General features: G+C 47.6%; 1 protein-coding gene across 2 annotated transcripts in view; it reads left to right on the top strand.

Annotated features, from left to right (window-relative positions):
* Positions 1–15016, top strand: part of SASH3 (SAM and SH3 domain containing 3) — a 31397-nt gene extending 16381 nt beyond the window's left edge. For both annotated transcript variants that reach the window (XM_038748048.1, XM_038748047.1), the window contains 5 exons: positions 154–295; positions 8252–8409; positions 10351–10557; positions 11855–12005; positions 13556–15016. In XM_038748048.1, the coding sequence (XP_038603976.1) occupies positions 154–295; positions 8252–8409; positions 10351–10557; positions 11855–12005; positions 13556–13740 (843 nt within the window). In that variant the 3' untranslated portion in view covers positions 13741–15016. The remainder of the gene's footprint in view (positions 1–153; positions 296–8251; positions 8410–10350; positions 10558–11854; positions 12006–13555) is intronic.
* The last annotated feature ends 697 nt before the right edge of the window (positions 15017–15713 follow it).

Genomic DNA, 15713 nt, shown 5'->3' with positions numbered 1-15713 from the left:
CGCCAACTCGTCCTTGGAGGTTTTAAGAGTGAGGTGATTCCACTTCCTCAGTCTTCCCGGATAGGTGACTTTTCTAGCTAAGGGGATTCCTCCTTCCTAGGCTCCAGACTTCAGTCTACCAAATCGTCTCTGTCTTTCCCCCCTGCTCTTCAGGCAGATACTCAGGAAGAGGAATTAACCTCTCCAACGTCTCCAGACTGTGAAACTGATGGGCTGGGCCATGAGAAGGTGGCCATATGTTACCTGGAGCAAGAGGAGGACGACCACCAGCCCCTCAGTCGCCAGACATCGACTGGTGAGTTCCCTGAAAGAGGCGGGAAGAGCATGGGCCCAGAAGTCAAAGGACCTGGTTCTAATCCTGACTTTACCGTGTGTGATCTTGGGCAAGTCATTTCACTTCTCTGTGCCTCTGTTACCTCATCTGTAAAAAAGAGGATTAAATCCTACTCCCTCCTATTTAGACTTTGTGCCCCATGTGGGATAGGGATTGTGTCCAACCTGATTAGATTAACTTGTATCCACCCCAGAAGTTTAGAACAGTGCTTGGCACATAGTAAGCACCTCAGTCCTGAGGCTCTGGGAGTTGCAAGGGAAGCAACGTGGGCCCTTCAGAGCCCCAGAGAGTGGGGAGAAGGTGGGTGTCCCCTCCCGTCCTTCCCAACAGCCTCCAGCCCTGGGTTCTTCCACTCCTGTGCTGAAGCAGCTGACGCTAATGGAGGAAATGGAAAAACAAAAAGCCAACTTAATTCACTATAAATTCTCTCTCTCATGCTACAACTCCCACCATCTGCAAAACAGTGTTGTTATTCCTCCCTCAGACTTTCCCTTGTCCAGACCTACTGCGCTTGTTTCAAGCTTTCAGTTTTCCGCTTAACTCCCCAGTCCTCCCACCTTCTCCTTCTTAAGAACTAAGAACTTTATCACCTTTTTCACCAACATGCTGTGGTCTTTCTGGGGGGTTAGGGAGGTGGAAGGGGGCGGGGTGTGTGTGTGTGTGTGTGTGTGTGTGTGTGTGTGTGCGCGCGCGCGCGCGCACTCGCCCAACCTCTATAGCCTTCTTTAGCTTTTTAATGTTTTCTGCTCCGTAACTTGGATTTTGTCTACTTAAATCTTTATGTGTTTGCCTCTTCTTTCTCATTACTTGAGGGGTTTTTATTGTATTTGTTTAGTGTTTACTATGTGCCAGGCACTATACTAAGCCTGGGGTATAGAAGAAGCTAATCAGTTGGGCATAGTCCATTTCCCACGAGGTGCTCACAGTCTTAATCCCAATTTTACAGATGAGATAACTGAGTTCCAGAGAAGTTAAGTAACTTGCCCAAGGTCACACAGCAGGCAAGGGGCAGAGCCGGGATTAGAACCCAGGTCCTTCTGCCTCCTAGGCCTGTGCTCTATTCAGTAGATCACACTGCTTTTTGAGCTCTTCCGAGCCCTTCCGAGGCAGTAACCCAGATTGTTCTTCCTTTTATAAAACCTCCATTGCCTAGTTAGATCTCTGCAGTGTGGCCTCATGGATAGAGCATGGGCCTGGGAGTCAGAAGGACCTGGGTTCTAATCCCTGCACTGCCATTTGTCCACTGGGTGGCTTTGGGCAAGTCACTTAGTTTCTCTGTGCCTGTTACCTCATCTGTAAAATGGGGATCAGGATTGTGAGCCCCAAGTGGGACAGGGACTGTGTCCAACCCAATTAGCTAGTACCTACCCCAGCACTTAGAACAGTGCCTGACACACAGAAAGCACTTAACAAATACCCCAAATTATTATAATTATTATCAATACTGCTGATGGTTTGCATGACTTGGGGCTACAGTACCTTAATTTAAATAGCCATTCTCCCAGCTTGTCTCTCCCACAGCCCTTCTACATACAGCGTTGATAAGCAGTAATTTTCTCCTATCAATCAGTTCTGGGCATAGTAAGGCACTGTACTAAGTGTTTTGGAGAGTACCCAATGTATCCTGTCCTCAAGGAATTTATAATCTAAAGAAGGATTTTCTGGGCTCCTGTCCAAACTCAAAATACAGCTTTTTTGTTCTGAAAATGAATTCTGTAGTGTGTTTCCCATCTGCCTGAGGCTGGTACTCCTCTGTAAATCTGGGGAGAATCCCAGATTCCCCTCAAGCATCTGGGCTAGTGCCTGGTGTGTGGCAGGGAGGTGTACAGTCTCACTGGCTCCAGACTCACCCTTGCCCCAAACCACAAAGCCTTCGTCCATATATTTATAAAGCAGCACTTTGTATCTGGCACTGTGCCAAGCTTGCTTCATATTCCCTGCCCCTGAGGAGTTTACAGCATCTTTGAGTTTACAGGCTAAGGGGGAGGAGTTTCCTTCTGTTCAGAGACAGAACCGCTGACCGTGAGATGGAACCCATGGGTTTGGTTGCCATGGAGAGAGAATCTATTATTATTATTATTACCCTTATTATTATTATCACTACTACTAATAATAATAATTGTATTTAAGCACTCACTATATGTCAGGCACTATAGTAAGCACTGGGGTAGATACAAGATAATCAGATTGGTCAGAGTCCCTGTCCCACATAGTGCTCACAGTCTTAATCCCCATTTTACAGTTGAGGGGAATGAAGCACAAAGAAGTGAAGTGACTTGCCCAAGGTCACAAAGCAGACAAGTGGCAGAGCTGGAATTAGAACCCAGGTCCATCTGACTCCAGGCCCACACTCTATCCCCTAGGTCAGGCTCTTGCAAATTTACCCTCTGTGACTAGGAAAATATAATATTTTTTTTATGGTATTTAAGTACTTATTGTGTGTCAAGCACTGTTCTAAGTGTTGGGGTATATAAAGGTTTATCAGGTTGGGTACAGTCCCTGTCCCTCATGGGATTCACAGTCTAGGATGGAATAGGATTTAATCCCCTTTTTACAGTGGAGGAAACTGTGGCACAGAGAAGTGAAGTGACTTTTCTAAGGTCACCCAGCACGTACAGGGTGGAGCCAGGATTAGAACCCAGGTCCCCTGACTCCCAGGCCAGTGTTCTTTCCATTAAACTATGCTGCCTCTGGTCCCTTGACCTCCAGGGTGAGTGGTGCCCGGGGGCTGAGAGGGGAGTGGCATGGCATAATGCCAGCAGGACAGGCACTGGCAATGATGGTTACGGCTCACCCCATTCTCTGGTGCCAGTCACTGCCATGGACAGAATCATCCAGGACAGACAACAATGAATAAACGTTAAATATATACATTATGTCTATGTTTAAACTGAGGGTAAATTCCTAGTGGATAAAGCTCAGGTCTGGGAGCCAGAGGACCTAGGTTCTAATCCCAGATCCACCACTTGACCTCCTCTGTGACCTGTAATTGCCCTGTAATTTACTTATTTACATTAAATGTCTGCCTCCCCCTCTAGACTGTAAATTCCTTGTGGGCAGGGAATGTGTCTGTTTATTTTATATTGTACTCTATATTGTTTAATATAGTGCTCAGCACACAGTAAACACTCTATAAATCGATTGACCGACTGACTGCTCTGTGCCTCATTTCCCCAACTGCAAAATAATAATAATAATAATGGCATTTGTTAAGCGCTTACTATGTGCAATGCACTGTTCAAAGCGCTGGGGAGGGTAAAAGGTGATCAAATGGTCCTACGTGGGGCTCACAATAGTCATCCCCATTTTGCAGATGAGGGAACTGAGGCCCAGAGAAGTGAAGTGACTTGCCCAAAGTCACACAGCTGACAATTGGCGGAGCAGGAATTTGAACCCATGACCTCTGACTCCCGAGCCCAGGCTCTTTCCATTGAGCCACGCTGGGGATTCAATACATGTTCTCCCTCCTTCTTAGACTTTGGGACAGGGACTATAACTGGCCTGATTAACTCATATCTACCCTAGCACTTAGACCAGAGATTGACGTAGAGTAAGTACTTAATGAATATCATAAAAACTAAGGAGGTGAGGGAAGAGGAAGTTGTGAAGAGGGGAATTTCCAGATTCTGCAGTTGAGTTTATGCGTTGTTGCCAGGCTGCTGGGTAGTGCTGTCCCCCTGGTCTCCCCTCTGTAGTAGGGAAAACTGGGCACCATACCTGCCCTGGCTGTAATAATGAGTTTGAATGCAAATGAGAAGGGTGTGGCTCAGTGGAAAGAGCACAGGCTTGGGAGCCAGAGGTCAGGGGTTCAAATCCCGGCTCCGCTGCTTGTCAGCTGTGTGACTTTGGGCAAGTCACTTAACTTCTCTGTGCCTCAGTTACCTCATCTGTAAAATGGGGATAAAGACTGTGAGCCCCACATGGGACAACCTGATCACCTTGTATCCTCCCAAGTGCTTGGAACAGTGCTTTGCACATAGTAAGCACTTAAATACCATAAGAAAAAAAATGAAGTTGGTCACTCTCAATCCACACTGGAAGGAGAGCCCCTTGAACTCAGCATGAGAAGCAGCGCAGGCTAGTGGCTAGAGCACAGGCCTGGGAGTCAGAAGGATCTGGGTTCTAATCCCAGCTCTGCCACTTATCTGCTGTGTGAACTTGGGCAAGTCACTTAACTCCTCTTTGCCTCAGACACCTCATCTGTAAAATGGGGATTGAGACTGGGAGCCCCATGTGGGACAGGGACCAAGTCCAACCCAATTATCTTCTATCTAACCCAGCGCTTAGTACAGTGCCTGACATAGTAAGAGCTTAACAAATGCCACTATTATTATTATTCTGATCCACAGATCCTGAGACCCCCTTCCTACGGTTGTAGCTCTACTTTCCACCCGGATTCTCAACACTCCCAACCATCTTGGACAGGGAACCTATGCTTTTCCCTCTTTCTGTTTTGATCCCTCCAGACCCTACTTGTGTCCATACCTCTGAGGGCTTTTAATTGCATGTTCCGGCAGCTTGCAACCAGAACAAGCAGGGGGAGGGTTCTGGATTGACCACAGTATTGAAAAAAGAGCACCGTGTGGTGCCTCTATTTAAAAGGGGCTGGGGGAGCAATCCTGGAAATTAGACCTGTAAATTTAGTCCCCTCCCCTCAACGCACCTGGCAACGTGTGGGAAAAATCATTATTAAATGACTTTGAAAGTATCTCGAAGAGAACAGGCTACTCTCCTGCCTGACATGGAAAGAATAAGAGTCTCGGACTAGTTAATCAATCAATCAATGGTATTTATTGAGCACTCACTATGTGCAGAGCATTGTTCTGAGCACTTGAGAGAGTATGGCATGGCATAGTGGATAGAGCATGGCCTGGGAGTCAAAAGGTCAGGGGTTCTAATTTTGGCTCTACCATAGGTCTGCTGTGTGACCTTGGGCAAGTCACTCAACGTCTCAACTTAGAGAAGCAGCGTGGCTTAGTGGAAAGAGCACAGGCTTGGGAGTCAGAGGTCATGGGTTCTAATCCCACCTCCACCACTTGCCAGCTGTGCGACTTTGGGCACGTCACTTAACTTCTCTTCATCTGTCCTCCCCCTCCCCATCCCCCCACCTTACCTCCTTCCCCTCCCCACAGCACCTGTATATATGTATATATGTTTGTACATATTTATTACTCTATTTTACTTGTACATATTTATTCTATTTATTTTGTTAATATGCTTTGTTTTGTTGTCTGTCTTCCCCTTCTAGACTGTGAGCACGCTGCTGGGTAGGGACCATCTTTATATGTTGCCAGCTTGTACTTCCCAAGCGCTTAGTACAGTGCTCTGCACACAGTAAGCGCTCAATAAATATGATTGAATGAATCAATGAATAAGGTAGGACCCATTGGGAGCTGGTAGGGGGTTGTGGCAGGATAGCTAGACCAAGGTGGCCAAAGTGATGGTGGAAGTGGCAAGAAGGGGAGATAACTCGTCTTTCCAAACATTTCTTTAGCAGCAGCAGTCACCTCTGCTGCACCAGTTATGCCACCACTGTTGTCTTTTTCTTTTTATGGAACTTGTTAAGTGCTCACTATGTGCCAGAGACTGTACTAAGTGCTGAGGGAGATACGAGATAATCAGGTTGATCACAGCCTCTGTCCCACAATCTAAATCAGAGGGAGGAGGATTTAATCCCTATTTTACAGATGAGGTAACTGAGCCATAGAAAAGCAAAGTGAATTGCTCAAGGTCACGTGGCAGGCAAGTGGCAGAGCTGTAATTAGAACCCAGGGTCTCTGGCTCTCAAGCCCTAGTTTTCTCCACTAGGCCATGATGCTGTTCTGGATTTCCTGGGGCTGTTCATGCATGGAGGTATCCGGCATCAGTTTCTGGACATAAATTTCCATTAATGCCCACCCCAGGAAGATATCATGTACGTCCTAAGTATTTGAAGATGATGCTACTAATGGTGACGGCTATGTTGTTTGTTATTGTTTTTGGTATTTTTTAAGCACTTACTATGTCACAACTTCTCTGGGCCTCAGTTAACTCATCTGTAAAATGGAGATTAAGACTGTGAGCCCCATGTGGGACAACCTGATGACCTTGTATCTACCCCAGCGCTTAGAACAGTGCTTGGCACAAAGTAAGTGCTTAACAAATACCAACATTGTTATTATTATTATTATTCTCTGTGCCTCATTTACCTCATGTATAAAATGGGAAATTAGACTCCGAGCCCCGTCAGCGCTATTTTAAGTGCTGGGGGAAGTACAAATTAGTTATGTTGGACACAGTCCCTGCCTCATGTGGGGCTCACAATCTTAATCCCCATTTTGCAGGTGAGGTCACTGAGGCATAGAGAAGTGTCATGACTTGCCTAAGGTCACCCAGTAGACAAGTGGTGGAACTGGGATTAGAACCCAGGGTTGTCTGACTCCCAAGCCTGGGCTCTAGCCAGTAGGCCATACTCCCATGCTGCTTCTTGCTTCTTCTATGAAAATCTGGATGCTGAAATTACCCTTCAGAAAAAAACTAATGATCAATGGCTATATATATGGTCCACTGAAGACACCAATTTTTTTTAATTCTTTTAAATGTATTTAAGTACTTATGATATACCAGTCATATTTGGAATGCCCTCCCTCTGCCCATCCGCCAAGCTAGCTCTCTTCCTCCCTTCAAGGCCCTGCTGAGAGCTCACCTCCTCCAGGAGGCCTTCCCAGACTGAGCCCCTTCTTTCCTCTCCCCCTCGTCCCCCTCTCCATCCCCCCGTCTTACCTCCTTCCCTTCCCCACAGCACCTGTATATATGTATATATGGTTGTACATATTTATTACTCTATTTATTTATTTATTTATTTATTTTACTTGTACATTTCTATCCTACTTATTTTATTTTGTTGGTATGTTTGGTTCTGTTCTCTGTCTCCCCCTTTTAGACTGTGAGCCCACTGTTGGGTAGGGACTGTCTCTATGTGATGCCAATTTGTACTTCCCAAGCGCTTAGTACAGTGCTCTGCACATAGTAAGCGCTCAATAAATACGATTGATTGATTGATTGATTGATTTGGTAGAACTCCCTGCCGCTAAGACTTATTGGTGACCCGCTGCTCTCTGACTCTTGTTTGTCACATACAAAGTAGATCAGTCAATAGTATTTGAGTGGTCACTTTGTGCACAGCACTATACCAAGCACCTGAGAGAGAACAATACAAGATAGTTGGTAGACACATTCCCTGACCACAAGGAACTTACAGTCTTGAGGGGGAGACGGACATTAAGATAAATTATGGATATTCATTCATTCATTCAATTGTATTTATTGAGCGCTTACTGTGTGCAGAGCACTGTACTAAGCGCTTGGGAAGTACAAGTTGGCAACATATAGAGACGGTCCCTACCCAACAGTGGGCTCACAGTCTAGAAGGGGGAGACAGAGAGCAAAACAAAACATATTAACAAAATAAAATAAATAGAATAAATATGTACAAATAAAATAGAGTAATAAATACGTACATACATATACACATATATACAGGTGCTGTGGGGAGGGGAAGGAGGAGGGGATGGGGAAGGGGAGGAGGGGGAGAGGAAGGAGGGGGCTCAGTCTGGGAAGGCCTCCTGGAGGATATGTACACATGTGCTGTGGGGCTGAAGGTGGGCAGAATATTAAGTGCTTAGATCCAAGTGCATAGACAATGCAGAAGGAAGAGGGAATAGGGGAAATAAGGGCTTAATCGGGGAAGGCCTCTTGGAGGAGGTGTGATTTTTTTTTTTTCTTCATAAGGCTTTGAAATTGTGGAAGAGTGGTGGTCTGTTGGATATGAGGTGGGAGGGAGTTCCAACTCTGTGCCATGTTATCATCTCAGGGTGAACCAGTTATCAAATCCACCCTCCCAGTTTGCAGCTGATGCTTCTCTGCTCCTTCCTGCAGGCAGCGAATTGTGTAGCCCTGGATACTCAGGCATTTCCCGGGACAGGGGGAGCCTGGAGGAGGCCTCGCTACCCTACACAGGACCCTTCTGTGGCAAAGCTCGGGTCCATACGGACTTCACTCCCAGCCCGTATGACAGAGACTCCCTGAAGCTCCAGGTAAGTTTTTCCCCGCCGCCTCCCTCCCTCCAGGCTGGGCCGGTCGGCCGAGCTAGAGAAGTGATTCAGACAGGCTTACTACTCCTATTAAGCAATCGACAGGGCCCCGGTACATCTTGTGAAACCCTAGGGGAACTGAGAGCAAGAGCCCAGGCTTGGCAATTTCCAAGACACCCCACCCCTTCCCTGGAACTGACTGGGCCAGAGCTCAGCCAGCAGCTGCCTGGAGCTATTCCTAATTTTAGTAATTCCCCTTTTCTTGAGAGTCACTTCCCTGTCCCTCCCTCCCTCTTCCTACTTCAACTGAACTCCCTTCCTGCTTGCCCCCTCCCCTGCATAAATGAAACAGTGTAGTCTAGTGGCTAGAGCATGGGCCCAAGAGTCATAAGGACCTGGATTTTAATCCTGTCCCCGCCACTTATCCATTATATAACCTTTGGCAAGTCACTTCACTTCTCTGTGCCTGTTACCTCATCTGTAAAATGGAGATTGACTGTGAGACAAGGACTACGTCCAATCTGATTAGCTTTTATCTACCCCAGTATTTGGTATGGGGCCTAGCACATAGTAAGCGCTTAACAAATACCATAAAAAAATGCACTATCACTGGGAGTGAACACCTCATTGCCCTTAATACTAATCGTTGTCCTATTTAAGTGCTTACTATATGCCAAGCTCGGTGTGGGAATCCATCAAAACACAGAACACAGAGAAGCAGTGTGGCGTGGGGCTGAACATCATAATTGTGGTTTTGTTAAGCACTGATTATGTGCCGAGCACTATACTATGCCCTGAGTCAATAAAAGATAATCAGGGGCTTACAGCCTATCAATCAATCACAGTTAATGAGAGCTTAGTGTGTGCAAAGCGCTGTACTACACACTTGGGAGAGTACACTATAACACAGCTGATAGACTTGTTCCCTGCCCACAATGATCTTACAGTTCAAGTGAAAGGGAGAACAGGAATTAAATCCCCATTTTACAGATGAGGAAACTGAGGCACAGAGAAACGACTTGCCCAAGGTCGCACAGGAGGCAAGTGGCAGAGCTGGGATTAGAACCCAGGCCTTCTGACTCCTAGGCCCATGCTCTTTCCACGGGTCACTCCTACTAAAAGTTGAAGGTCAGGAGGAGGTGGTAGGTAGCAGAGGGTGGGGTCCAATAGTTGTCCCCATCCACTGGAGTTCCCCAAGGATCCCAAGAGCAGATGGGCTGAACTTCCCATCGGCCTCTCTGAACTCGAAGTCGGCATCCTGCCCTTGGCCCTAACCCAAGCTCATCTGCCATCCTGTGTTGCCGATTTGTACTTCCCAAGTGCTTAGTACGGTGCTCTGCACACAGTAAGCGCTCAATAAATACGATTGAATGAATGAATGAGAGCCGCGGGTGTTTTTTTAACCCGGCAGCTGCCAGCTTCCAGCTGGTGTTGATCGTTGCTAGGTTGGCCTTTAGGTGATTGTGGTTTTGGTGGTCTTCCCACCTGGGAGAAGCAGCATGGCTCAATGGAAAGAGCACAGGCTTTGGAGTCAGAGGTCATGGGTTCAAATCCAGCCTCCACCAACTGTCAGCTGTGTGACTTTGGGCAAGTCACAACTTCTCTGTGCCTCAGTTACCTCATCTGTAAAATGGGGATTAAGACTGTGAGCCTCCCGTGGGACAACCTGATCACCTTGTAACCTCCCCAGTGCTTAGAACAGTGCTATGCACATAGTAAGCACTTAATAAATGCCATCATCGTTATTATTAGGACCACTGGGAGAACAGACTTTCCTCCTGGGGGGTGGGGGGGGAACCATACAGACACGCATGTACATACCCCACCTCACTCCATTTGCGGGGGATTACCCTGAAAATGGTTGGGTGGCACAGAGCTGCAGCTCTCCCTGAAGCCCCTTCTCCCCTCAAAGCCTAAGCTTCAACTGCACCGTGTCCCCCACAGAAAGGAGACTTCATCCAGATCATCGAAAAGCCCCCAGTGGGCACCTGGATGGGGCTGCTGAACGGCAAAGTGGGCTCCTTCAAGTTCATCTACGTGGACATCGTGCCGGAGGAAGTGACTCCAGCCCGCAAGAGCCGCCAGCCCAGTAAGAGCAAACGCCCCAAGCCCAAGACCCTGCATGAGCTGCTGGAGCGCATTGGCCAGGAGGTCGGTTTCCGGGAGGGCTATGCGGGTATGGCAAGCTTTGGGACCTTGGAGAGAACCCTGGCACTTGTGCAGGTGCCCTTGTGGAGCAAGAACCAGCTCAATCGGGGGAGGGCTACCTGCCGGACAGCCAGGGCCAATGTTCGGAGGAAGATAGCATTGGCATTTAGAACCCACCCCAACCTCAGTCCCACAACACGTGTGTCCAGATCTGCAGTTTGGTCACTTATATTATTGTCTGTCTCCCTGCTTAGACTGTAAGGTCTTTATTTTTAAATTGTATTTCATTCTATCATATTTATTGAGAGTTTACTGTGTGCAGAGCACTGTACTAAGTGCTTAGCGCTGTACTATTGTATTTAAGCACTTACTATGTGCTTGGCACTGAACTAAGCGCTGGGGTAGGTACAAGCTGATCAGGTTGGATACGGTCTCAATCCCCATCATACAGATGAGGGAACTGAGGCACAGAAATGTGAAGTGACTTGCTCAAGGCCATGCGGCAGACAAGTGGCAGAGCCAGGAGGAGAACCCAAGTCTCTGACTTCAGGCCCATGCTCTATCTACTAAGCCACGCTGCTTCTATGCTTCACTGCTCCTCACTGTCAGGGAATGTATATACCAACTCTGTTGTACTCTCCCAAATGCTTAGTCCAGGGTTCTGTACATAGTAACTGTTCAAATACCATTGATAGAGCACTCACTGTGTGCAGAACACTACTAAGCATTTGGATGAGTATAATACAACAGTATTGGTAGACCCATTCCCTGTCCATAAGGAGTTTTCTCTTGACTTTAGGCCAACTGGCCTTATTTTCATAGCACCCAAGTGGCCAGCAATGGCAGCCCAGAGGACTGACAGGGTCATGCATAGTAGCAGGGGGCAGCCCATAGTTCTGCTAGTAGGTTTACTCATCATCATCAACAGTGGTATTTATTGAGCACTTAACTGTGCAGAGCACTGTACAAAGCACATGGGTAAGTCCAATACAATGGAGTTGGTAGACCCATTCCCTGCCCACAACGGGATTACAGTCTAAAAGGGGAGGCAGACTTTGAATATAATCATCAATCGTATTTATTGAGCGCTTACTACGTGCAGAGCACATAGTGTATATATATATATATACTATATATATTATATATAGTGTATATATATATATTATATATATATATAATGAGACTTCGACTCACTTTGGGGAACTACAAGTGACTTGGAGGATGGTTTCATCTGGACACGGTCTAGGTGGGGAGGGCTTGGTTGCTCTCAGGGCAGGATTGAAAGAGACTCTATTCCCAGGAGCATACATCCACCTTGTTACTGAATGGCTACCAGACCTTAGAGGACTTTAAGGAACTGCGTGAGACTCACCTTAATGAGCTGAACATCACCGACCCCCAGCACCGAGCCAAGCTGCTCACAGCAGCTGACCTGCTGCTAGACTACGATAGTAAGTGTGTAGCCTGGGAACAGGTTGTGGAGGGGGATTCAGTCTCTAACCACTTCCCTTACCTTTTCCCCACCCCCACTTCCTCCGCTGTCCCAGGACTCTTGGAGCTACCGAGGGATAGTCCTGCTTCTGAGGAGATTTTCTCCACCTTTAGACTCTCCAATCCAATCCAGAGACCCTGGAAATCCACTTGGATAGACACAGCTTTCTAGTTCCCATGCTCTGCAGATTGGTCTCTCCCAGATGGGATGGTGGGGTTGAGAAGAGAGAGGAAGCAGGGCCCGGTGTTCCCTGACTGAGGGAAGAGGGCTTGGCCAGAGGTGGGATTTTGGGGGAGCAGGGAAGAGGACTCCAGAGGCCCCTGGGCAGGCAGCAGGGATATGTCAAGTACCCGACCAGGGCCACAAGACACCAGGAATCCCAGTCATCCACAATTCAAGACACTTCCCCATGCCCTGCCTAGAGCCAGTGCCCAGGTTCCCACTGCCAGGTTGGGCTTCTATCCTATAGGGAAAATGAAGGCTGCTTACCCTGGCAAGAGCCCGCTCCTACACCAGGAGAATTGCCAATCAAGTGAGAACAGTGTTAGAAACAATCACCCCCTAGCTACCGACAGTGACTGACTCTCCCTTCAAACAAAGCAAAGAGGCAAATCCTTGAGCTGAAAGGGGCCCCAGTTCCATTTCTTAGAACAGTCACAAAGTCCTCCTCCCTGAGGAAAGAATCCATGCTTTCACCCAGTCTATCCTTTTGAGGCTTCCCCGTGTGGTTCTTAAAATTTGGTTAAAAAATCATCACTTTGGGTAATCATAGCACAAAATGCAGCTCTGCCGAAAGGAGGAGGGCATCTGAAGTCCATAACTGACTAGGACGGGTTCTGAGATGTTAACTGGCAAATGGGCCAATTTGTAATGCAGTCACCATATATTATCTAACATTTCACTTGAGTCCCTTTCTCAAGGCCAGAGTGAATGAATGTGGATTCCAAGGGAAGGAAGCTACAGTGGATTTCAGGGATAGGAGGGAAAACATTTTCAGCTTCCTGTTTTGGGGAACAAAACAGGTGCCCTTCTGCTGGTCTGTGACCATTCTCGTGCTCACGGAATCCACAGTGGATTCAGTTTTCAGTGAGCAATGCTCGTCCTCAATGCTACCCCAGGGCCAGGTGGTTCCCATTGGTTTCCCAGCAGTGTCTGTGATGGGGGTTCTCCATTATTCCTTCCCAACACTATGGAGGATGACACAGTCTTCATAACTATGTCTCCTTATCTGCATGCAGCATCTGGGAGATCTCTGCTCTGGGCAGGAATCGGTGGGCGGGGGGGCACCTGCCCAACTCTTGGGGAGGGGAGGGCTTCCAGCCACCCCAGGGTCCTCTCCATCACCAGGGAATGGTCACCCCCAAGCCCTCCTCCTTTCTCTCTCACACTCATTGAAATTCTGAATGTTAATTGGAGCGGTGGGGAGGAGGGCCGGCAGCTGGGATGAACTGGATTCGACCGCCTGCTCAGACCCGGGGACCGGGGCTGGTACCCACTTTTCTCTTTCAGCTGGCAGTGAGGTTGAAGAAGGAGGTGAGACCAACTGGGAGCCTCTGGCTTTACCTTTTGATCACAAAGTGGATATCCCAAGGGATTCAGGCTGCTTCGAGGAATCCGAGTGTGGACGGGAAGATGCAGAGCTGAACAATACGAAAGAGCTATTACAAGATATCTCCCTGGCAGAGTCGTCCTGAGATGTTTCCAAGGAGACCCAGACTCCCCTCCTGGGCCCTTCCTTCCTCGCCCCAGGAGTGGGCGTGACTCGAGTGGCTGCCTTGCAGCTCAGCCTTGGCTTCCCCAAACTGTACCCCTCAAACAGCGGGAAGGGTCACTGGATCAAGTGCAGTTGCCCAGTAAGGTCTCCCACAATTAGAGATCTAGGACCTACCGGGGAACAGAAGAACTCTCTCAAGGCAACGGCATCAAATGGGGCTGGGGACCACATGCTCATACCAGCTGGAGAATCTAGGGTGACTTCTAGTTCTCCCTTCATGGAGCAATGTCTTTTTAATCTATGTATCACCTGCACTGCACCCTTGTTTCAGGACCAAGGTTTGCCCATCATTATTAAGGGAAGACCGCCTCCTCCCCCAACCCCCTTCCACCCTACTGGGCTTCCAAAGAGATGGAGTCAGCTCTGGTAAGGACATAGCTTGGGTCTACGAGCTGAGAATCACCCAGCTTTCAATACTTGGTTCAGCCTGATGTAAAACTACTTCCTTGGGGGCCTTTTTTTGAGTCACTGACCTTCTTTCAAGGGCAGTGACTTTCTCAGATATTTCTCACCTCAGGTTTTCTGTTCTAGAATGACATATCATTGACTGCCATGTCTACCCTGATCTTGAGTTTGAGAGCACTCCCCGCTCTTAAACAGGACTGGTCCAATTGAAGAGAATTTGCACTCATTTGCCCCTCAATCCCTCCATTCGAGGACCCCATCGAGGTTGCTCTTCATGGAGGAAGAAAACCTGTTGGATTTTGAGCTCTTTCCTGCATGTCCATAAGTTGCCACCTGTAAGACAGAAGAGGGGCATCTGCTGGCAGGGAAATAATCACTAAGAAGAGTCCATCACCAGCTTCAGGCCCAATCTGAATTTACATATTCATCCTTTTGGGCACAGATTATTTGTGTTTTTTTTTTAAACCAAGAGCTGGTACACATGGTTGAAACTTCTGGATTGTTTTAGGAGCTGCAAAGTGCACAGATGGAGCGGCTTAGAGCCTACTGATTAGAAGCGTCAGCTATGTGACTGTACTCATTCAAGCAGCCTTGAAAATAGCCACTTAGCTACATGCCTAAGGCGGTTAACGTCTGTCCTGCAAGAAAAAAATGCTGGTTTCATTTTATGCCCTTGGGAAATGGCAGATCTGGGAAAATGAACCCAGACTGAGAATTGTTTGTACATACATAAAATGATGTAATAAAGTACAAATCCCTGCAGAAGGGCAGGGGTATTCTGATTGAACTTTCTCCCTTTGGCACAAATCTGGTCTCTCTCCCTGATTTCCATCTAGACCCAATCATTATCTTAGAGTTGGTATTGAAGCAGTGTGTCCTAGTGGATAGAGCATGGACCTGGGAGTCAGAAGGACCTGGGTTCTAATCCTGACTCCACCACTTGTCTGTTGTTTGACCTGGGGCAGATCACTTCACTTCTCTGTGCCTCAGTTACCTCATCTGGAAAAAGGGGATTAAGACTGTGAGCCCCACGTGGGACACGGACTGCATCCAACCTGATTAGCTTATGTCTTCCCTAGCACTTTATACAGTGCCTGACATACAGTAAGTACTTAATGAATACCATAAAAAAAAGTTGTGGCAAGGGAACACATTAGAGGCTGCATTGTTTGTGCTCTAGGATGGCCCTTCTTCTGAAGCATATTTGGAACTGGAATGATCAGGCTGAGAACACTGAAAATCTTATTCTGAACATGTATGGTTAGAGGAGGGATGGGTGTTGGGGGAAGGGAGGAGGAGACTGGGGTCCAAAAGCGAGGGAGGAGGCGTCCCAGCTTAAGTTTGATGCATGACAAATACAGTGTCAGGAACTGGATTATCTTTCCCATTAAAATGATGGGAGGTTCTTAGGTTGCGAGGTCTTAAATGATTTTTACAGTATCCCGAGCCAGCAGATCTATTCCCATGGCATCTACCTCATCCCTCTAT

Source organism: Tachyglossus aculeatus, chromosome 6, assembly GCF_015852505.1.
Source record: "Tachyglossus aculeatus isolate mTacAcu1 chromosome 6, mTacAcu1.pri, whole genome shotgun sequence".
Lineage (NCBI taxonomy): Eukaryota > Metazoa > Chordata > Mammalia > Monotremata > Tachyglossidae > Tachyglossus > Tachyglossus aculeatus.
Note: the sequence above shows the minus strand (reverse complement) of the source record. Positions and strands in the feature narration are given on the sequence as shown.